Source organism: Atheta coriaria, unplaced genomic scaffold (genome assembly GCF_025399875.1).
Source record: "Atheta coriaria isolate IRGN ID8LTWV9N9 unplaced genomic scaffold, Caltech_Dcor_3.1 hic_scaffold_7_pilon, whole genome shotgun sequence".
Taxonomy (NCBI): domain Eukaryota; kingdom Metazoa; phylum Arthropoda; class Insecta; order Coleoptera; family Staphylinidae; genus Dalotia; species Dalotia coriaria.
This window is the reverse complement of record NW_027045449.1, coordinates 4,445,062-4,470,102: the sequence shown is the minus strand read 5'-3', so window position 1 is coordinate 4,470,102 and position 25,041 is coordinate 4,445,062. Positions and strand designations below refer to the sequence as shown.

The following is a 25,041-nucleotide window of genomic DNA, read 5'->3' as shown; positions in this document are numbered from 1 at the left end:
ATGTAGGTAAATTAAATCCGGCGGGAGTCAAATTTAAAATGTCAGCAAAAAATTGAATAGCATGTCGAGAAAAATACGTCATGGAATCACGGATATTTCAACTATTTATAAGTTTTTTCACTAAAAATTGCTGTTTTGCGTTGTGGTTTCTGCTTCTTATTGAACTTGGTCTTTGACATATTTTGAAAATAACCGAATCCACCAATCCACGCACCTTGTGAATGTAAGCAACCGCATGTGAAACGTGAAACTTGTGTCAAACATTTCCACCGAAAACATTCCGAGATCTGGTTTACTAGCGTGAAACGTGTGGAAAATTAAATTCAAGTCTTGTTTCGTGTTTTGTATATTTTCAGCGTCGAGTTTGGAGTTATAAACGCTGCTCGACGACTGCCGAGTTAAAATTAGCCCTAATGTTTTTATTAGCAGATTTCCTTTCGTCTTTATGTGCGTCTGTGCTAACTGGTCGTGCGCATTGATGCGCGGCGTGGATTTAAATTAATGATGATTGAGCGCAATTCGTCGGAAACATGTTTGGAAGGGGCATGTCGGAAAAGTCGAAAAGTCATCGACTGGCCCACGATGAGCCGTTCGCTCGCGTAGCGTTAATTACGACCCGTAATTAATCTCGTTGCTAATTATACCAGTGCGGAGTTATTCGTTTAGACACCAACAACTTTAAACTCGGTATTTTGCACATTATACCATGTTTTGTTTTGTTTGTTAGTACTCTGGTGTTTTGGCTTTGGTGCCAGGTTTGAGGCACTTACAAATGGACAAAGTTTAACGGCGCCCGGCAAACACACTGGGACTTTTTGGTAGGTTTGTTGTTTGCCATGCGAGCGTTATTCGTCGATGAAGATGTCCAATGCTGTTTCGCATCAGTCCTCACATTTGTTTTACGCTGAAAACAAAAATTAAATGAAGCGTCACCGCGCACAAATACATTTCTTTATTTCTAACGCCGTAAAATTTCGTGCCAAATTTATCGCGTTGTGAAAAATAGATTTACAGCAATTGTAAATATAGCCCAAAGAAAAGCGGAAATGAAATTAAAGTTTATTATGCGTTTAATTCGGTTTCTCACGACGGCTGATTATGCAATTGTAAAATCCGGCCGGTTCGGGATAAATTACGGCGACCAATGATATGTTACAACAAAGACCGGATGGTTATGGTTTGTTTCTGCTGTCAGTCGTGGCCGAACCGCGCGCTGTGAGCGCTACATGCTTTGAAATTAGCGGCTGTGGCTTTAATTAATAATTTCGCTTCGGTTATTAATGATGGAATATAACGGATACGAGGCTGAATGCGAATTGACCTTTTCAAATTTAATAAATGCTGCTAATTTAACAAATTATACGAATATAGTTTCACACATTGATTCTAACTAAGTACAATTAGAATTGTTTTTAGCAAAATTAAAATCATTTGATTGCGTAATTTTAGTGTATATTACGTTTTGAAATTACTTTCATTATACTTAAATTTCTGAAAAATAACCCTAAAAGACGTTAAAGGGATGTTATTAAATGAACCTTATGCTGCCGTATATTCCAGCTTAACATGTTTATGCATTTAGATACATAAATTACAAATTGTTGTGTGTGGGGCCGTGAATGGTTTTATGAGAAGAAATTTCTAATAAACTGGCCGCCAACCGCCCTCAGTAATCCCTTACTAGCGCGAACGTTTCGCAACTCTGTGTAAAACCGCAAATATTAATACATTAAACGTGTTGCCCTGCGCTCTGTGGCGTCACGTTTTCGCTCATTAGCTCGCTTGGCCAACAATATTTCAGCATTGTTTTTGTGGCGGCGCTTGTACGCCGTCGCGCTCGTTTGTAACCCGGATATTACACGCTGTTATGAAAAAGTGATTAGGTGCTAATGTTGCGCGAAACGATGAAATAATAATGAGAATTTGGTCCGTACCGGAATACTGCATGTAGCCGAGAAAAACATGTCCACCTTATTATTTTTTGTCAAACAATTTCAGATATATTGCCGAAAATTATGATTACCAGCAGTGCCAAGTTTTAGCGATAGTCGTAAAGGCTCATGAAAGTTATGAAACTCACCGTTACGCAGGTGTTTTTTCATGAAGCGGTAATTTACCACCACCGCCGCCGCCGAAATAAAGCTCGTTCGTCTCATCGCAGGAAACGAAAGCCATTAAAAGAATTGGCGAAAACAATGGGAAAGTTTTCGGCCAGTTTTCGCTTCGATTTCTCAACGTTTGTGGAAGGAAGCGTTTTATTTCTACGCCGTCCGTCCGCACGTCTCTTACGTCTTTTCAAAGTTTAGGCTTTAGTTTTTACCTTTTTCGGTTAGACTCGCTGGCATTTAATCTTTTTTGTTTCTTTCTATTTTCTTGGCGACCATCCGCGTACATTTCGCATTCTATAAATGTTAAAACAATAAAAACCCAACGAAATGTTTGCAATGAATCTTGTTTCCCACGAGCAATTTTTGTTTTTCCAAGTGATTCCTCATTCCATTCGGTGCTGCCTGGCTCTTGATGTTTGCCGTTGCTTGGTGTTGTTTTTTTGTTGCTTTACTCGTGTGGCGGCAGTTTTGCGACGATTTAGTTGCGCGCTCGTATCGTACGTTACCAGTTGCGTAACGTGCCCCATCTACCGTAAGATGGTTGCTTGACAGGGGCGGTTTTAGGTAGTTCTTGAAAGGACTCGTCGGTTGGTTGCTTTTCGCCGCAGATGTGGTGTTTGAAAAACATCAACTCTGCGATAACTTTCGACTATAAACTTGAGGGCATAATGGCGAAGAAGCTCTTCGGCGGTATTAAACATTTACACCCTCAAGTTGTTTGTGCGGCACTTGCGCGGAAAAGTTAGATTGAGATTTATTAAAGCTTTTCACGAAAACGCACTCCGCAGAAATTACCACCTAAGTTTATCTAATACTTTATTCAAACTGTATAAAGTGGGTTGTTTGGATTCGAAACTAAAATTTAGCTTTTTAGACCAGAGACTGGTTGGTTGAGTTTGCGCCTGGCATAATTTGTGCTCACGGCGATGTTGACTCTGTTTTTCTTTCGATTTAGTTTGCTAGTTTACTTTAGGCGAAGAGCAGATGAGAATATAAACAAAAACAATGTTCAAGGAGTAGGAAGGGGGCGCGTGGAGCGCGCAACTTGAAAACAAAATCAAATCTAGTTAATTAGAGTGTTGAGTTCTTGCAGCAGACATCAGTTTTTCCTGATGGTGCATGTAAGCTCTTAAGAAAATATGTCGGGTGTTTTTGGGTGCTTGTTGTTTATCGTGTAACTATCAAACTTATTTAGCATGAAATTAGATTTTGTCTAAATATTAAAAATTCTTTTAGACTCCGACCTCAGTTCTTTTTGTCATTCACTTTTCACATTGTTATAACATTTTTCTCCGCCATCAAATGAAAAATTACTTACGTCTGGAAAAAGTCTAGCGTTCGGGGCGGCAGTAGCATTTGCTTAACGGCTCTCTCGGGAAATGTAAAAAGATAAAGTTGACTGCAGCGCCTGGCGTCAAACTGAATTTTCTTCTCGGGTTCCTGCGACTGCACTTTGCATCCTCGCTCGCTTTTTCCCATTTCGTCTTAACTATCCATCGACGAGATATGTCCCACGAACGCGCGTATCTAAAGCTCGAACCTAAAACCCTAAAGCTTCCACCGATGGATAATGCGCTTTTGACTGTAAGAATATAATGGGAGTGGAAATTTAAGTGCCATCCAGAGCGCGGATTTTATTAATTCATTCCGCAGCAAATCCCCCTCTTGATGTCCTACTTAATTCTACGATATCATTATGTTAGTATGGAGGAGTTTGATGGAAAATGAAATAATGACATTTGTAATTGTATCAATGATGCGTTTGCTTTTTAATTGAAGTATGCTGCAAGCGTGGAAATTTGAAAATTAAAATTCTCAATGGTGTTGTTATTAGAGTGATTCGGAATTATGGGCGGTAAATAATCGGCTAGATGTAGAATAGATGGTTTGTAATTGAGAATGTGGATATTATGTAATGTTTCAACATTCACTTTATTAAACTTTCAGCAGCTTTTAGTCACACTGGGAGTATAATTTTAATATTCATGGCGATGGATAAACTTTAACTTTGCACTCAACACCTCCGAGATAAAAGCGTGCGAAGACACAAAATGTCATAAAGCATTTAATACCTTTTGTTTTGTGTGTTTGCCACTGTCCCGACTGAGTAATAATGTATGTTTGTTTGTTTCAGGTAAGCATCGCAGGTCTAATTTATTTGCGGTCGATCGAAACGTCTTGTGATATTATACGTTTATTGTAAGTCTTTGACTGGAATGCATTTTTTACGAATGACTACAGGCAGGTATTACGCCGAGCACACCTTGCCAAGAATGCCACTCATTTGCTCGAGCGCATAATGCTTCTATAACGTGCTAATTTCGTTGCGATTCATAAATTTCATAAATTTTGCGAGAGCTGCAATTACGGCGCTAGATCAAAGCCGATGTTGAGCGCTCATTATGCGTTTGATTTATCGCAACTGGAAAATATGCGCAGTTTGCACAAAAAGTATATATTTGCCACGTGAAAACGGTTTATTTTGAGCATAACACTTCGGAATACTCGAATGTATCGCGGAAGTAATATTTAATTAATATTTCTATAATTAGTTATTATTGTTTGTGACACAATATCACAATTTCGGTGACCGTTCCAGCACGAATCTAGGCCTATGCTTAATCACGCGTTACCTAAATATTTAATCGCAATGAAAATTGGGTAATTACCCAGCGACTATACAGTAATTGCCGCGCCTCAATTCAACTATTTTCTGCTTTTTCCAAACTAATAATATGTTTATTAGTTTATTGCCCGGTCAGGTGTGGTCGAACAAATCTATCAGCGTGTGAAATCTTGTTTTTTGTGTTTGTGGTGATTGTTATTTGACACATTTACTATTTAGTAATCAACGAAATAGTTAAATTCAACACGTTTAACATTAATCAAGATTCCACTAAAGATAACACTTTTTATTTCCATACTCGCGTTGTTTATCTTCACAAAAGTGTTTGTATCATTTTGATTTCCCTGATGGTTTCGCGTTTTTTTCCTGTTATTTTTCTGTTAGTACCTTTTTATCTAAGTACTTTGGGGTCATATTTTTCCGCCGAAGAACTCATGATTTTTCCGCTCTAAATTCGTATTTTTTATGCGTCGCGGCGCCGCGTTGCTTAAAATTTCGTTCACTTCCTTACGCGTCGTACGATGCTCTCCGTACGTTTTGTGTATTTATTACGGCCATAACATATGTGCTTTGTGCTTGTGTGCTGTTTTTTTCCATTTATTTTTTTTCAGCAAAAGATTTTTCTTTTCCGCTGTGTGCTTCCGTGCGCGTACATAAAAAATTATTGTAACTACTGACGTAAAACGGTAAACCCGCAACATAAGCCCTCCCGCCTTGTAAAAGAATTTTTCGTCCACCACCGCGTCGCTGCAATAAAGATGGAAAACTTTATGTTATTACGTGAAAGCTTTTGTGCCCAGAGCGCACACACAGCAACGAATGGCAGAGACGAGTGCAGAAGCAGAAACAACTCAGACGAAATGAAATCGAGATAAACTCGCCGCAATTTCTCGCGGGGTTTTTACACACATTTCTGACTGAAACGTGTCGGGATATGTATTCGTTCATGAGCCGCGTAGCGCACACTCACTGCTTGTAGAAACAATACATATTCGTCTAGTTTGTGTTTAGTTCATGATGATGTCGGACGCTTGGGGATACGTCGCGATTGCATTTGGGATTTTATTTAATTAACTCGCGTTTTACGACCGCCCCTCGGCGTGCAGCCGCGGGTGATGGAGTGCAGTTTGCGCGCAGATCGCGGAATTGCGGCAAGATGGAAATAATAAACAACTGCGACGGCGGCGTGTACGAAATTGGTACATTGGTGTACATTTTTTTTTACGACTTCTGAGCTTTGCCTGTATTTTTAGTTCTGGTTTTTATTTGCCTTCGTTTTATGTTTCATGCATTTTGTGCTCTTTGTGCGAGTTATGATTATTTTTAGGTCGAATTTGTCAAATAAAAGCGTTTCATGAGTTAATTTTGATTTTAGCGCGGACGATTTTATCGCTTTGTTTTTCATCCGTGTGTGACCGAAGAGCACTTCACTCTTATTCTTCAATATTTTCATTTTGCTAACCGTATTAAATTTAAAAATAAAATAATTTTCACTAAAAATCGAGTTTCGGTGAGTTTTTGTTTCGCGTACGCGATTTGAATGCGGGCCAAGTGAAAATTTATAAGCAAATTATGCCGCGAATGAACCGCGTCGGGTTTTTCACGTCTCGACTTCATTCACGATTATAATCGCCTAGCGAACCTTTCGAGCTTTGCTTGCTTTTCGGGGGCGATGATTTATGTGAACATAACTAGATCCGAGTTATGCGAAAAGTTAAGCTTTAACGAATGCTCCAACCGGCGTCTAAAATGAAAATGAAGCGATTCATCATGCAACTAAAAAGCGGCCGCAGATGAAACAGAAAAAAAAGCGGAGACCCCGTGGAAAGGTTTGATATTCACTGTGAAGGCGTCGCAATTATTACGCGCGACGCGAATAGATTCATCATGGCGAAACATTTGGCAATGTCCGGACCTTCTACTAAATACCGTGTTAAACGTCCTGCTGCCGGTCTTTGGTTCGGACTTGTGTTGGTTGAAGTCTTGCTCGACTTGAATCGTAATTGGAACAACGATAAGTGTATTAGTTTCACGTTCCTGTTGGCTTGGCGGGCTGGGTTGTTGATTGCTCTTTGGTCTGCTCCCCCCAGACAGGGTTCTTACTTCATTATCACTGAATTTAGCAGTGTAATTCGATGCGATGGAGGGATGCGAACCTCGGTTTTGACAATGTTTATTCATGAACCCTCAGGTCATGCGGTTTAATTACAAGTGCTATTTTAAGCATGACATTTCGCATTGAAGTTGAAGCAATAGACATTTTATTGGCAATTTTGAACTGTTTAGTATGACGAGGATCAAAAAGAAGGCGATGGTGGAATTTGATTTTCGCTTATAAGCAAATTTTGAAGGATGGGCATATCACCGTCTGGTGCTGTCCGCTGATCTATAACCTTCCTCGTTCCAAGCAATCCCTTCTTCATCATAGCGCGCATCGTTTATCCTCGGCTTTGTGTTAGTTTCAGGCAGACGTTCGTTTCGTTGTTCTTGTTATCTAGAATTCTCTAACCTTATTTGGTGTGTGTGTATATGTTTTGGTAGTGGTAGTGAGTATCTATTTCGAATTCATCCCTAACCACCTTCTCTCGCCCGATAACGTCTCTTTCTCATTCGCTTCCCGAGAGTCGGCTGCCGTAATCCACCGCAGCCGGCTCGCAACGGCGTAAAGTTTGTCTGAATGCCACCTCCGCACTTTCCGATCTCGATTCTATTCTGCTTAATGCACACCCACGCATACATTTGCACATATTGCACGCGGCGATGCACACACCCTTTCGGTGTTCTCCGGCTTAGCCTTTGTTTTGTTTTCGGAGCTCAATTTGCATCACATCACATCATGTCACAGCTGTCGATTCCCAACGCGCACTCGGCTGGGAAGTCATGAACTCTTTTGATTTTGATTTTATTAAATGTTTATTTATAAAGTAGTACCCACCTACATTTTATTCCGTGCGGGAATTAAATTGTGATAAAATATTTCCATGAGTTGCTCGTAAATTATCGTGAACTCGTACGCATTGAGGGCGCGTACCCTCGCCTGCTAGCGAGATGCGTGCTTGTTATAAATAAGCAGCGGGATTTTTTTCGCTCTGAAAGCAAATCATGATTATTTCACTTTTTTCCACATTCAATTTCGAACTTTTTTTTCTTCAGTTCTACATTTTCTCATTATATTCCAAACGTTTTGGATCTTGGCGTTATCTACATCTTGGCTTTTTATAAGGTTTTTATTCACTTTGAAATTTAGATATGTTTGAATCTAACACCCAAAACATTTTTGTTTGCTCACTGGGATCATTTTTTTTTCTTAACGGTACGCATTGAGCAATGTAATTTGTGCGTGTTGGGGTGAATATTTGCTGCAGACTTTTGTTTGGTTTCGCGTTAGGTTTCGGCCTCCAACTCGAGCACAAACGCGGGTATGAAGAGGGTTGGAGTGTAATTCACGTCTCGCCTTCCTGAAAATCCTCGCATCCCAGAGCCGGGAAAATTCTAATTTGGCGTTTTATAAAAGCGGTGCGGGCTGTTCGCGCAGCGCTTGCTGGAAAATTGCAAACCGGCCGGAAGGAAAGCGGCCTGCGACGTTTGAGCGTAAGTGCGGCGTGTGTCACATGCCGTTTTTTGAACACAATACCAACGCCCAGGGATCGAGTGGCGCGAATTTAAAACCGGCGCGGGCGGTAAGCATGTGCGAAAGCATAATAAAGCTCGCCCAGAATTCTGAAATCGTACGGAAAGCACGCATCGCGTTTTGTTCAAAATGGAATTTTAAAAGGTTCCATTTTTCTTCGATTCGAAAGCTGCATTAGCTTTATAAAATCACGTATAACTGAAATACCTTGTTCCATTTTCTCATAATTTAAAAAAAGATCCTTCAAAGTTGAAACGATTTTAATATCATTTTGAACATTACTACAATTATTTCTTACCACATCAAATTTCATTCCAATTATGTGTTCAACTTGAATCTTTTAGTTTTATCCAAACTAAATTACAGTCATGTCTAAAGTTAGCCTCAACACGTTTAGTTATAGATTATGACACGTAACACTCACTCGAGAACACAGCGTGCACTCAACTTGTTTCTTCCATCAAGGCTTTTTTAACGCGTTGATTAATCCAAAAACAAATCAAAGCGGTTTTCGGTTCAAAGCCAAGGTCGGACTTAATAGCGCACGGTGTTCGCTGGAAGACGAAGCCTTCTCGGCCAGAGAGATAGGTCAACTTTAGAAGCGACGCGTAATTATTATCTAGTCTGGTCGCGTACGACCTCATCCAACCCAAGAGTGGAAATTGCTTGTGTTTGACAGCGTAGCGGATATTGAAATGTCTCGCGTACATGACTTCAAAGGCGGATAGATGGATCATGAACATCAACATCATCATGATTAACTAGAGATTTATGTAAGACGATGAGTGTTGAGTTTGTCTTAACAAGATTTGCCTTAATTATTAAACTTGGAATTTGTCTTCTTCTTTTCCGGCATCTTCTTTGATGTTGGTTTGTGTTTGATGTTAATTGCAAAAGTTTCAAAGTTATTTTTTTTTGCTCACAAATTTAATTCACTGATTAGTAAATTTTGTGACTCGATTCGATGTTCAAACATTTGTGTGGAACAAGTTTATTTGCTCGTAATTTTCTGATGCCCATCAGAGTTTGTGATCGCGATTGCGAAAGTTTCCCATTGGAAAAGTCAACTCTCGACAGCGCGAGAGGAGAGTGTGTGCCATTGTTATTCCCCGCTTTTGTTTGATTTTGTGTTTGTGCTCGTTTTAATTGATTTGGCGAATTTAACAAACACTCGTTGCGCTCTGCAGTTGTTTGCTGATGTTTCAACAAATTTTAGTCAAGTCTATTTAATTTATTTAATGTCGCTGGTTTTAGTAAACATTCAGAGTCTGAGTATGCCCCAAATTTGCCGACGTATATAATTTTCGAAATGATCGAATTTTCATCCCTCTGATTGTATAAAATACGTTCGTTTCGGTACGTGCTTTGTTGATGCGCGAGAGATGTTCGAGGGGTGCGAGGCAAAATTGACGTTGTACATTCGCGTCACGTGCGCGGAACGTGAAAGGGCAGCACACTTTCATCCCTTCTCGCCGCTGACGGTTCCAATTGCGAGTCACATTGGTCCATCTCGTATTTTCGACCCTTTGCGAGAAGGGTGAACTTACACAAACAGCGGCCACGGTCCGAAAGTTGCTACCAGCTTTACTTTAGGTATCCTCATACTCTGTAGGTTGTTATTTTATTAGGGGCTGTTTTTTGGGACGTTGAACTGTATTTTTTTCTGGCGCTTTGGGATCAGGTCTGGGACAGCCTAAAAAGTGTATTTTTTGTGGTTCTTTTTTTGGTAATATTTCTTGTTCAACTGGAGAGAAAAAATGCAACGCCCAATGTACGACAAATATGTCAGAATTGTGGACGTATAAATCACTCAAGATGTTTGCTTGCGCCACGATTTGTATCAATAACAAAAATTCCCATTTGAAAAAAGTAGAGAAATACTTTTTTATCATTATCATTACTAAATTTCTGTATTCTCACGCATTGTTGGTCATTGCTATTTCTACAAAAACTTACGAAGGGGTTGTCGAGAGGGTAGACAAATAAAATCAATCAAGGCAACGCCGACACAATGCAACACAATGGTTCACCAATCCACTTTTCGCCTACGCTCTCTTTTATCCGTTTTTCGTATTTATTTCGCCTACGTTTTCTCTACTCCAATTGGCGAAGACGAAGGCAAGTACCTTGGTACAAGAATGAGGATTTCGATCGTTAAATCTCCTCTTCTCCTGCCTGCTGTATTGTATTCGCACAGTTTTGACGTTGTGCTGATAATTTTCAACATTTCCGAGAGTTTTTCCTTGTCGTGTTTCATTGAATCGTCGAATCGTAAGGAATAATCAACGTTCGTCGGTGAACTTTTGGCCCGAGTTGAAGAATTTTTTTTTGTGATAACGCAAATTGAAGGAAAGAAAACGAAGGAGTAAAGGATGGAGAGTCCAAATGGAGTTGTGAAAAAACTCTTCTTTCATTATCATTCATTAAAACTTTTTCCTCGGCTGCAAGAGCAAAACGTGCAGAAAAAACGCACACAATTTTGTGTTTTTAGTATTTTTTCTTTCTTTCGACGCCCACGTTTCTTTTTTTCTTTCTTTGTGTGAGTTCTTTTGAACGTGTTCTAATCTATTCTAATGTGTCTGTCCTACAAGAGTACAATGAAAAGCTCTTCGAGACGCAGAAAAAATTATTACTTTTCCGGGGTTTGTGAAGTCTGCGCAGCTGGGATAGAGTCATAAATGTAAGAAAGAAAAGAGGATTAAAACGGACTCGGGAGAAAGATGACTATGTTGAAAATCCAACAAAATGTTGGAAGTTGCGAGTAGGAGGTTTTGAAGCCAGACGATGAAATTACCGCACAAAGGAGCGGTAATAAAACTTGTTGATGAAGTCTGTTTCAACCGCTTGAATTATATGAATTGTTTTCAGCACCTTTGGCGCATTAAAATGTATTTCGCATTAAATTTTCACAACAAATTATTGTCTGCCCGTGTCTGTTGGTAAAGCCCTTCATTTCTAGTGCTAATTGGCGATGACAGCTTGACACATTTTAGGGGCGTATTAAATTGAAAATTGTGCTTGCAAGCAAAACTATGGTGACATCATACCCGACGTGCAGAAAGTGCTAAACTGCTAACGCCGAGCAAAGCTTTTAACGAAAATTAGATTATCACCGAAGCTTAGGCGTTGGGCGTTTTGTGCCGATGGCAATTCTCATTGTTGGCCATCTTGTACCGATGCTGGGGAGAAAAATTAATTTAAATTTACTACAATAGTTTTATGTAGTTTATAATTTTATTACGAAAGACGACGTATGATGTAATCAGTGGCGACGTTTTGCAATCAAAGTGATATATTCCTTGGATATGAGGATATTAAAACCTGAAGTGGGCTTCCTTCATAGCCAGAGAGTTCTCAACAACCTTGGAAACCACCCAACGTGAGATGAGATAGAATTACGGATGTGGGTACATAGGAACATGAAGACTACGGAGAGGGATGTAAGGTCATAGGGTGCAGGCGAAAACTGTTGCCAACCAACAGGCAAAGAGGGTGCACAAGTATTACTCATCTCTCATCCCACAGAACCAACAACTCTGCATTTACAGTCAGCTTCTAAGAAGAAAATCAATAGAGTGTGCTTTGGAGGTGCTCCTAGGAACTTTGTGGTCTAAAGCATATTTGTTGAATTCATTTCCAGCCGATTTCATTAGTATAATGAAATAGGTGATATTCTCCGGAGCAAATTTATCAATTTTCAGATTGATGCCAATTGCCCTATCATCATTAGTGTGATTTTTGTTGTTTCTTCTCTTTGTAGTTTGCTTCGTACTAGTCCGTGTCGGCTGTCTGCTGTCTCCCGGTCTGTTTTGTGTTGAGACAAAGGCTGTGTATAAGAACGCAGATCGGAGTTTATGATTAGATAAACGCTTCGACCTTCTTTCACGCAATCGAGCCAACGAGTCGACTGATTACCCAAAAGTTAACTGCTCCGCCAGCCAGATAGCAGCTCACTGTGCTAGAGCAGTTTATAGCATTTCATTGCTCTGATTTGCTACCACACTCGTAGTGTGTGAGTGTTACACGAAACAATATATAAACAGAAGGCGGATAAAGTGGGGTTAAAGGTGGAAATCGACCTGCTGCCGAAGGAAACGTAATGTTCACGCACGCAATGTGCTTTTCGGCGCTTTCCTTCCTCTACGACTCTGCTTCTATGTAGATTTTGCTTTGAGTTTAATTTATTAATTTCAAACTGCCTGAATACGTAGCAATCTACTCATACTTGTAATTTTGTGTTCGATTTTAAAACGGTTTAATTATGTGCATCCGAATGGGAAATATTCGATACGTAACATTCACTCATGTTGTTGGTTGGGTGGAATTTAATTGATGCGCAAGTTTTAATTGGAAATAAAATTTTGCGCGTTATGACTGAAGTTCTGCGCTGAAATTTCTGGATCACTCTAAAATATGATGAACATTTTGAGTGCTTTCGTTATGAATGCAAATTAATATGTATGGAAAGAAATTAAAAGCGCATCGTAAAGTTTTAATTTTAGAAGTTTTTAATTTGAAATGAGCGAACATTTTATTTCTGCCATTGTTGAAATGTTAAAAAAGTGTTGATACAATTTTTACACGTTTCCGGGAAATTTTGTAATGTCAACTCATATTTTACAACTTGCTGGGGGTAAATTGGACAGTTTATTATGCGCACACGTCCGAGAATTATGCGGAGTTTGGCAGCTTTATTATGCCGCGCACATTTTCTGTCGACGTTCGCACATTTCAGCTGTGAACAGGGTACGAAAAAATTGCGAGAATGTTGCGAATATGAAGCGCCAGTACAAACGCAAACACTCGCACACAAAGAGAACAAAAAGCAGCCCGTGTTCTAGTACAAGCGGAAGCATGAAGGACCACAAACGGTGGGTGGAAATGCTACAGAAGCATATTTCACCAACTCTCGGTGCTAGGTCTCGTTTGTTTTAGCCCTGGTATGTGGACATGGATAGCAGGCTTCGACAGAACGGGAGAATTTATTGAACTCAGGTAAAATATGAGCGACGTAGTATATTTGTGTTACACTGGCGCAAACGCTGGAAATTGTGAGCTATTTTCTGCGGATGTTCATTTTTTGCTGTCGGAGTAATGAAACCACCTCCATTTGGAACCATTTTCATGTGTATGGGCTATGGATGCTACGAAAAGCAGGAAATAGAAAAGAGTGCAAAAAGGAAATAACGTGTTGGAAAAACTAATGAAGGCTGGCACTATTGGAAATATATAACACAAAAAGATAAATATTTTTGCTAGGGTTGCAATAATTGCTAACTGCGAACCGCACATTGGAGATGCTTAGATATTCATTTGGCGTTGTGATGCTGCGCATGGGGGTCGAATGTATGGCAATTTGTATTCAGGACTTGATTTTCCAGCCACAGCTACGCGTATTTATGAATACGAAAGTCGGAAGAATGAAAAACCGGAAATTCTATTTCGTTGGAATTTTATCATGTTATTTATTGGATTTCATCTGTGTTAACCCAGGATTTCTAATTTTGTTCAATCATGAAATGTGATTAGCAACAATTTTTGTAGTCTTTTATAGTCTGGTTTTTGTCATTCTAAATATCACAAATTAACATACATTATTCAACTGTACGATAGATGATCAAATGATCATAAAAATACCAACAAATTAAGTGAAAGTTGCCATAATCGGGTGGCACTGGTACTTGTTCACTCTAATACCCACAACTTCATATCGCTTCGCTCACTTTGCAACCTCGAGTATGAAATGGCATTCATTCAGACGTCTGCGCCGCAATCGCAATTCATATTTCATATTCATATTGCGTTCGCCCGGGCGCGCGATTCTTGCGCTAGCCTCGGACATTACTCAACCGTCAACAACGTAATGACGTGCATCCTTTTTACATAACATGCCGCCGCGTACCGAGCCGTCCAATTCGTGTGGCACAAATTTATTCACTGCTATTATTCTACTCGTGCCTAATTCGACGACGAGTTCCATTCTAACGTGTACGAGTTTTGATAATTGCCTGGCCCTGGTGTTCACAAGTATCATACCAAACAATACTACTTTTTCTTTCTACGAATTATGTACTTAAGGCAGGCAAATGCAAATCTATTTCAAGCAACCTTCAGAACAATTAGACGTGGATTATCGATTTCAAGGAGGACTTCCGGTTATACAGCTTGATGTTCGACGTTAAATATGGATGGTACAACTCGAGGGCGGCGCATTAAAATTTCACAAGCATACACGTACAACGAACAGCCGAATATGAAAGGAAGAAAAATATCAAACACCGCATACAAAATATGAACACACACTCTCGGACGAAAACGGAACAGAAAGAAACAAAAAATGTGTACGCGTACAACGTGTTTCCGCTGCTCGTCGGAACGTTTTGAGCGTTCGCGCACGTTTTACTTTCTTGCTAATGGCGTAGTATTGCGAGGCACTTCCGGTAGCGGCGGTAGACATTTCATGTTCGTCGGAATATTGTATGTGCAACAATTAATTAAGTCCTGAGCGAAATTGAAGTGAAGTGAACCTGAATTTGACTTCAAACAAATTTATGGGTTAGTCTCTGCACTCCACGCTCGGTTAATTGCGTTCATTGCACGTATTAACTCTTCGTCTTTGACAAGGCATTCGGCGAATATTATTATTATCAGACTTAGTAGTGCATTGTTGTCTGCTTCTTCTGCAATTTGTCTCCAGTCATGGTACAAATCAACAGAAGTTCTACATCAACGACGCCCATCGATTGTTTCTCTAATATAGCTGTTTAAATATCATGCACATTTACACGCTGTGGCAACTACTAATAATAGTAATAAGCAATAATGGTTAGTGTAATGCCTATAATCGAGCGTTTCCGGTTGGACACATATTGTGATGGCAATTAATGGACGCGACAACGCTCTCGGGTGTGTGGACCACAACATATTCCGAAGTGTCGGAGTGTGTGGCGGTAAGCGGGAGCTGGATAAATCCTCATCCGTGGACAGGGGTGTACGCAGGGTGCACGAGGGAAAACTAACGCCTGTCATGTTATTCCACCGCTAAACATTCGCTCGCATCGTGTTCAAACTTGGTTGGAGGCAAACCAACTGATGCCTCACCACCAACACCAACGCCTAGCGTCACCTACGACATTGCACCATCAGTTCAATGATATATTGTCATGAACAGATGTGAGCATCCCACCACCGTCCCTAGTTGCAGATTCTACGCTCCTGTGAGATTTGTTGGATCCGACGGTAGTAAATATTCTACTGTTGAATTATTGGATTGTCTAGTGTTCTAGAAGATCTTTGAGCTTGCACTACTGGTTCTAGTCTACGTTTCTGAAGATGTACTTTACTATGATAAACATAACCTAGTTTTAGCGCACAATATCTTTCTATTCGGAAGTTGTGCTCAGTTATTGGCTAAATGCCTTTGTGTCATTCTGCCCGGTTGTGTACTACTGTAAATCAGTGCTAATCTGCATCAGCTCGCATCGATCTCGCATTACGCCACTTCACCATTTCACCTATAATGGTGTCGTGGCGTGTTAATATGCTGCCCGTGTCTGGTTGGTTGCCTATCTGATGTGTTTTGACGTGTTGTGTATGGGCTATCGGCACCGGGAATTATGAAAATGAACGCAAATGAACGATGATCGATTGGTGGTGGTAGTGGTGGTTTACTTCGTCTGTGGGTCTGGCTGGCTGGCTGGCGGTCCGGTGGAATGAACGCCCGGTTGCCCATCTATATTCATGATGTTTAATTATAATTAAATCTCACACCCCACTCGCACGCTACTACATTTACAGCGTCATTGGCTTTGCTCGCTGGGCGAGGATATGAGCTCATGCAAAGGCGCAAACGTCGATTATAATTATAATTGATTTTCCTATTTTCCGGATTTGCCATTGGCGAACCAGATTTTAGCATTACAATTTTGCTGGGTAGCTGGCTTGATGATTTCCAGATTAATTAATATTCCACTCAGTTTCTAGGGAAGCGTTTTTTTGTTGTTATACTCCGCTATATAGCGTGTTATGTGTCGTGTCATGGCGTAGCGCCGTTCGTAAATGGAGTTGATTGAAATATTTATAGCTTTAGCGATTCAATCACGCTCCAATCGGATAGTACTATATACTACTACCGAAAAGCACGGAGTTTCGAAAATCTCCAAAGCACTTCTACGCTTCTTCGATTCGATTGCAGTAAATTCCAATAGGAATAGCGCAACAGCATTTCGATTCTATGTAGGCTACCCAACATTCATTCACTGGCAGAGACCTCACTTGAGTATATGTTCTATTCACGAAGGAAGCATCTACTATATATTCTCGATCGTTACAGGCAACAATTTACAACTGCGTAGCGTTTTTCGTTGCATTCGATAGGTGATTATTTATTTATCGGGTAATACACTACACACGCGGGTGTACACCATTTTAATGCTATTGGACGAAGTTTGAAAACGTTGGAAAACACTTGTAAACTCGACTCAGACAATTTCTAAACCGCTTACAGGCCGAAATGAGCACTACCCTTATTGATAAACAGTTTAGCGCTTTGAAACTTTGAAACATTTCAAAATTCAGTAGTTACTTCTCCATGGTGGTTATGTGATGTTGTTAAAGTTGAGTTATTTACTCTCCACAACTTGGGATATTACTTGTAACTTATATCATCATCGTCTGTAAAACGAATTATTGTTGTGGTGTTTCATGGCCGTTACTCGCATGCGGGAATCTTAACGAGCGTTAATTTGTAATCCAGACGGACTCTGTTCAAACTCGACACGGCCACCAACCAGAGTCTCTGGAGAGAGAGAGAGGTCCATACAATGATGTGCACATTGAGTTTACTTAATGCAACTCAAGTTGTTACTCTACAGCCAGTTTCACGCTTCCATAGTTTAATGGTGGCTTGATTTCAGTGGATTCGCAAATTGTAACTGAAACTGAATTTAGATTCGGAATTTGCTCGCTCACTGGGCTATTCAGAGACGCTGTGCACAAGGCAACATTTGTTGCATGCTAACGCCATCACGCTGCGTTATAAACAACGTTATAAATTAATGAAACAGATTACAGTTTGAGATGACGACGTTATACATTTTACACTTTTGATACTCTCTAAACTCTACTTCATTTACTTCTGTAAGTAGGTTGTGAAGCGTAGCTGGATGTAATTTTAGTGAATGTTTCTTAGGGAGCTGGGTTGGTCGTTATTTTAACAAGCAGTATCAATCTAGAATCCAGCTGGTGGGAGTGTGGGAGCTAGTGCGGTGTATAACGCATTATAAATGTGCAGCTGAGTTAAGTTCATCAATAAATTGCTCGCATTTGTACGATTTCATTGTTGCGCTAAGCGGCGTAAAAAAGGAAATGTGGAAGCCACTCTGTGTGTTTGCAGTAAGTGCGAGTGCCACTGTGTGCAATACAATACATTACTTGTTTTTCTTCAACAAGTGTAACTTATACCTATACATGCTGCTTTCATGAGCTCAACACATTTTAGACATGTTGCACATGGAACTCATTACTGCTACTAATTTTCAGATGTGATATTTATTGGGGCAAATGAGAATTTGAGAACATATATCTTGCATTTCATTCGCTGACAGAAACTTTTAAACTAATAAAATGGAGAAATTTACGTCAGGCAAAAGGCTGAAGCAAAAGTGTGAGCTGAGTAGGTATCCCCTTAACAGAAGAGAGAATCTTAGAGGAAGTTGGGCGACTCAGGCACGACTGAGCACGTGGCGCATTGCGCACTTGCCTTTTATACATTCACCTGACCCGCAAAAAGTGGTGGGGGAAGATGCGCCAAGAAGGATGACATGCTTAGTCGCGCGTTGTTCTCGAACTGCAGGCACATAACAGTGAACATTTGTTTACATTCTTCTATCAGCTATAATAAATGCTTCTTCTTTTACTACTTTGCTCAGCCCTATCTTTGCCACTTTTAATACCATGTGCAAGGGCACGAATGAATTTATCGCCCAATTGCGCTTTCTAAGTATTTTGCGCATCCGCAAGTAATAATTTCGTGGAATTATTTTCCGCGTCGATGATAGCCGAGGGTGTTTGCATAATTAATTAAACACGTAGCTTTTTACCCTCGATGCTTGTTATTGTCGTCGTCGTCGGTGCTGGAACAAAATGGCGAGTAAATGACGGTACGCATTCGCCGACTGTTGGTTGTTGAGCTTTGAGCTTTCTTGCTTTCGTGCATACACACAGTGTGCATTGCACGGTAAATGCATTGCAAATGTCGTGACTGGCGCTCATAAACCGAGTGTAATTTTAGTTTTCACAGGCGAATGCAGAAAACGACTTGAGTTTACGTTGAGTTGAGGTGAAAGACGTAGTTTTCATAATTTTTTTCAATTATTGTGCAATAAAAAATATGGTTTTGTTGCCTGAACAAATAAAAATGGAAGAGTAAAAGAAATTTCCAATTCTTATTACTTCTTGATTGATGGTATAGGGGTTCGTATGAAAATACGATTCGACATGTTTATTTGTCATGCACTAATTTCAGTTATTCATATTTCCACGGAATAACAGCAAGTCGTTTGTGGAGTGCGTTGCTTTATTTTTTCTTGGTTGAGGACGTTAAACATGTCGTTTCGAAAATAAGATTTTACGTTTTGGACGTTATTCACGTTATTTACGTCGTTAACGTTATTATTCGAACAACTGAGGCGATCGCCAGCTATAATTTAAGTTTATTGCACTTTGTACATTCATACGTTTGCAATAGGATATAATTCATTAATATTTGCACGCAGTTTTTGCTTTAGTTTTCCCTTTTCAGGCGAATATCGATTTTTACATGTTGTGTTAACTTCAAGGGGGTAATTAAGATAATTATGCAATCGGCACACAATTCATCGGCATTAAACTCGCTCACAATTAAATAACAAAGCGTTTGCACAACATCATATTAAATGAAAATTTAATCATGCAAATTTTTATTGGAATTATTTCTAATTGAAGCCGAATCAATTTTATTTGCACGGACGATTATTATTATTATGAAAAATAATAATATTAATTTGAAAATTTGTATAATAATATTTGTGCTGCAATGTATTGAAAGCTTTAAACCGGTCACGATAATCCTCTATTCATCCATCAATTTAAACAGCTTTGTGTTTGTAATATTCATGAAAACATTGATATCGCTTATTTGTTTGTATCTATCAGCTACGTTAAATACGGAAATGAATGAAAACATTTGCACATGACATTTACAGCATGTTGAAATGTACTTTAAACGACCTACGGTTTTATTTTGTTATTTGGAATCACATTACTGCTTAATTGTAGCGATTTAGGTAGTATTCGAATACAAATTGCTTTAAATTCAGGTTTTTTTGTGTATCATTTTTTGTTGGGGTTGTTTCCAATCCAATTTGTACAACTCTAATTGACGTTTGATGCGTCTGCTCCCTTTTTTGTGAAGTTAGCGTGGATTATTAGCGTTTGGTACTTCCGGCCAATTGGATGCATTTGTAACTTAGTTTGTTTCGGATTCGAAAATGTCCTGCAGGTAAAGGGCGAGCGCACATTCGAACAAATTGGATTTTCCTATTCGTACTATCTTTATCAGCTATCAAGTTATCAACTGTTACAACTTAGATTGGATAATATGATTAGTCGAGGTGTAAGCTCTCTACGGTCCGGATAAGCATATCCAATCACTTTAGGTAATTATATTGATTAGTAAATATGATTAGTTGAACCCTTAAGTTATGAAGCTTCTTTTATTGTGATTTAAGAAATATTTGTAAAATTTTCATTTTATATGCGCATTTGATAGTTGCAATACGCTTCAGGTTGCCTTCACGCTTTCTGCTTTGTAATTCGACCTTTCAGGATCATTCTGGGAAAATCCTTCTTTGTACATCTTGACGTGCCTTTACTCTTGCTTGGTTTTTTCTTGTATTTTTCATTTTTCTTCCTCTTGAATTTTTGCTTTGGCTTTTCGTTAAAGATTCGCCTTTTTTCAATTTTTGCGTTCTTTACCTTCTAGCTAAATTCTTTATGCTCACACATCAAGGGTGTTTGGGGATCAGAATTCGAGATTGCAATCGGTCATGCATGAAATATTTAGATCTCGAATTACTTTTGTGTGTTTTTCGTGTCTCGGTTTTTTTTTGAGGTCTAGCGTTTTCTAGGACGACACTTTTCTGCTAGTGCTAGCCGATCGATACCTTTGCAAAAATGCACACAACGTGCACACAAACTCAAACACACTCTTGAGAAACGCAGCTGAAAGTTGGTGGTTGCTTTTGCTGCAAAGTACGCGAAAGGGCGAAAAAGGAAAGCGGTTGAAAATGTGAACTTCAGGACTTCAATAAAAATTTAAGTGTCCGTCGACTCGACGTTTATATTGTCTTCCGTCGCATGGCGTCGAGAGCCGACGCGCAAATAGGACGCAAATTTTCAATTTTCTCCGCTTCATCACGTCTTGGACGCGAACGTTGGGCGACCATTGTTCGTGGGCTTTCTTGATTAAAAATAAAAATACGCCGGGTACAAAATTCTCCTGCTTTCAGCGTTTTACCAAGTGCAAATTATAAATTAATTTTAAATATTTTACATCGTCTTCTTGTGATTTTTAAAATTTAATTATACTGAGCCTATTTTTCTTCAATCTTGGGAAGAGTCTAATGTAAATAATATCCGGTGTAAATTTAATATCTGAAATAATTTAATCTTGAAAACGAAAATTAATTAATTTTGTTTCATTTGCACCATGTTTGTCGCCAGCACTCGCTCAGTTAGGCTGTAATTCCAATTTCTCATTATTGTACCCAATTTCTCGGTAGTTGCGAGCGCGGTTGCAGGCTTTGTCAGGATGAGGACTGTGAATTTAATTTGTTTCAAATTAGCACGCGAGCGTCTTTAACAAATTCGCGAAATCTCAGAAACACAAATAAACCAGACAACTCTAGAAATTCTATTTCGAGTAAAAATAAATTTGTACGTCTATATTACACTGTAACTTACGATAGAAAATAAATTATTTAAATAGACTTGTTAGTCTAAAAATAAGAGAGGAAGAAACATCCGCAGGATGCTTTGAGCCTACAGCTCCAATACGGGATTACTGGCATTTTTCAGACTTTAATCTTCAGTCTGCTGCCAAACGAAAAAGAAAAACGAGGCTAGGAGTCGAGTCAAAATTCCAAAATGAAAATTCAACCATGCTTAACGAGGAGAGCTGATCCTCGCTGGCTAAAGAATCGCACACAGTTTGCGCTCTTGTAGTCTGCTGCTCTTGATGAGCTGCGAACCAAACAGCGCGCGAGTGTAGTAAATGCAAAAGCAACAAAAACTGTTTTAATTTTATCCTCTTCAACTTGGCATTGCGTTTGCATTCATCTACACTTGTTTATTATTTGCGTTGCTTTGGCTCGCAACTTGCATTCGCATGATGTTGGTGGAGCTTTCATGAATACTGTACACTCTTGGGAGAAGTGGTATTCATTACCGAGCACCACCACCACACTATGCAAATACATACGCACTGCACGCTGACAGCTACTCTTGCGAATGCAGATTCTCGCAGAGAGACAAATCGCATTGCGAATTTGTGTTCAGCTAACAATGCGCAGAGAGCTAATCTTAGATGATGAAAAACGCATTTTATTTGCGAGTTTTATGCAGAAATGAGACGCTTAGCATGCTGAGAGATCCAGAGTTAAATTTATATGGCGTATGAATGTAAATAAGCTTCTAAAAGTTCATGAAACTAATCGTAAATTAAACCACAGCGTAGATATAATAAATTATGTCGGATGAGAAGTTTTTTAAATGATTGAAGTTGTTGAAGTTTCCGAAAGTTGTGGCCATTATTATGAATTGTTATGCCATTCTTTTGAGCAATCGTTGTTTGTCAAAGTCATATCGTTGGAAAATCGTTTTTTATCTATTTGGAATTTAAATTGCAAATTAAAATCGCTGAATATGCAAATTATAAGGTGCAAAAATATGCGATGCACTCCCATACCTCAGAGTGCTGTTGCACCACACCGTGTATGACATGATCATGCAATGATGAATTGAATGACTAATCAATTGTTTTTGTTGGTGTTTGTTGCGTCGCCCGCGGATTGCAATTTGCATGAACATCATCATGGCGGCGAATCAATCTGCGATGTGTGCTGCGTAAAAAAATCGCTTTCGTCCACATAGCGCGCTCGGCTAACTGGCATTTATTTATGCGACGCATGACGTTAATCGTTACGGCGTATGCGAACAAACGCCAATTGCAATAAATAATTGCGCACGTCGAAAATAGCTTAATTTAGATGGACGACATGCGTACAATTTTATTAATTTAAATTCGTGGTATTTTATACTAATATTTCTTGGAACATATTTTTAAAGCATTCGATCCGTCTAATAAATGTAATAATATCGGTGTAGAGCAGCAATTCCGATGCCCTTTAACACTAACGACCCAGATAAAACGCTCGCAACGCACAAAGCCGACAAATCGAACCCATTTATAAATACAACACTCGGGAGCGAATAAACATTTACAATGTGTCCAAGTGAACCGCGGCGGCACAAGCCATAGGGAAACAGCTTGAAGGCAGCAGCATTCATGGCCAACCATCGAAAGCAATGATTGTTTATCAATTGTGATTGAGCGATGCGCATTATCACTGCTGGCAAAGAAAAAATATCGAAACAAATGTGATACGTGTCTAGGAAAAATATCACTGCGTCAATTTTAGTGTTTTTCCATGAATAAAATAAAAAAATAAACGTTTTCATTGATTTCATATTGATGTTAGAACTTGAAAACGATAAGTGGCTTAAAGCATGCCCACAATAAAGCAATTTCAATACCTGGCATTGGTGTTTTGTGATATATTTAATTGTGTTTCGTTTTTTAGTTGATTGTTTTTGGGTTATTTCTGTTTTACGATCGTTTCTCGATAGAGTCATCGGAACGAATGTTTCTACTCGCGATCGCGCGCGTTTATTGATATGGGCATCTGCCAAACGCATCCCGAAATACATTAACATTAACAAAAAGTACACCAGCTCATCGATCGACCGGACTGCCAACAACTACTCGTTCGATATTTTATTTCGCTCTCACATTGCAATGTATTGCGAGCAGCTTGAATTTCGTCTGCACACACGAATCACTTACACACATATCTAAAAATACAAATAGTTTATGAGCGGCGGGTATGACCAACCGCTGGCCGCCAATTTACTCTCGTTTCAGGCGGACTTCAATGGAATTTCGACCGCAATTGTTCATTATTTATAACCAAACCGCAAATACTCCATTCAGATGTAAAATGTGCGCGCTTTGCAACAGTTGCACAGTTGACATAATGGCGGTTTGTGTTTTTTGTTCGGTAACATAAGTTTAACACAATTCGGCGTTTGTTTAAACGGGTTCATTGCTAAAACTTTTAATAGAGTTCAATTAATAACGTCAAAATGGCGGATTTGCGTCGTTATTCGGCGTGCATTCAGTCGTTGAACTGCGGTGCTCTGAAACTCTTGAGTTTGACTTGAGACGCGATACGAATATGGCGCGGGTCGGGTCTCTCCCTGATGATTGCTGTGTTCGGTGCGCGATTCTGTACACGACGTTCTACTAGTTTTAAAAATGTTTCATATTTTATATTAGCAAGTTCATTTTGTTTAAAAAGCCGGCAATTATTTTGTAATTAAATTAATATTAGAAATATTTCAATTTTACTTATTGTGCATATCTTGTGAATATTGTATTGGGCGGTAGCGTGATTGTGTGATTCGTATGTGGAATATTTTGTGCGCGTTGTGTACGAACGTGCGCTGACGAAGACGAGGATGGCGGAACTAATACAGGTTTTATGAATTTATGGAATTACTCCGCGTAATGAAATAAATATTAGACATGCTGGTGCTGCGATGCCCGCATTTTCGTCGCAGCCGATGATCTCTAGTCACAACTAGCGACGGCCATTTTGATTTTTGGCATCTCGATATTGCCCAACATTCCGAAATTTGTTTTCCACTCGCTAGGCACGTGATATGTAAATTTTGTGCAGTGTTGATCGATTGATGTTTCCCGTTGGTGTGCTATTTTTACTAACATGTTTTGGTATTTTTCTGTTGTAGCACATGGTGCAAACGGGTATGACAACCCCGTTCGGAGCGGCGGCTCCGGCCGGTTTTCCGGCGCAGAATGGCGACGTGAAGACGGCCGTTGAGGTAAAGCACGAGCCGCTTCTACCGCCACCACAAGCGGCCGCAACCGGCCCGCCATTCTCGCCGCCTCCACCACAGCCTGCCGCTGCGGCAGTGGAACAACAGCAGCCAGCGCTTGGCAGCCCGGCGCGGCAGCAGTTCGAAGCGCAACAGCCAGCTGCCGTCGTCGCCGCGCAACAGCAGCAGGCGGCGGCAGCGGCTGCAGCTGCAGCTGTGGCCGCCCAGCAGCAGGCGGAGACAGAGGCGCAACCTTCGACACAGCCAGCAGGAGCGCAACAGACTCAAGGAGCAGCGGAGGTTGCCGCGGGAGAGTCTATCTTGCCGGGCACGCCAAACTCCAATATCAAGAGCGAGCCGAAGCGACTACATGTCTCAAACATTCCGTTTAGGTTTAGAGATCCTGATCTTAGAGCTATGTTTGGGGTAAGTTTAATCTTTTAATCCCGATATATCACAAT

The 25,041-nt window shown here is 39.9% G+C and overlaps 1 protein-coding gene across 2 annotated transcripts in view; it reads left to right on the top strand.

Moving 5' to 3' along the window:
* The window catches only part of Rbfox1 (RNA-binding Fox protein 1), a 46,039-nt gene that overhangs the window by 10,038 nt on the left and 10,960 nt on the right, over positions 1 to 25,041 (top strand). For both annotated transcript variants that reach the window (XM_065307916.1, XM_065307915.1), the window contains exon 2: positions 24,494 to 25,006. In XM_065307916.1, coding sequence (XP_065163988.1) covers positions 24,497 to 25,006 — 510 coding nt within the window. In that variant the 5' untranslated portion in view covers positions 24,494 to 24,496. The remainder of the gene's footprint in view (positions 1 to 24,493; positions 25,007 to 25,041) is intronic.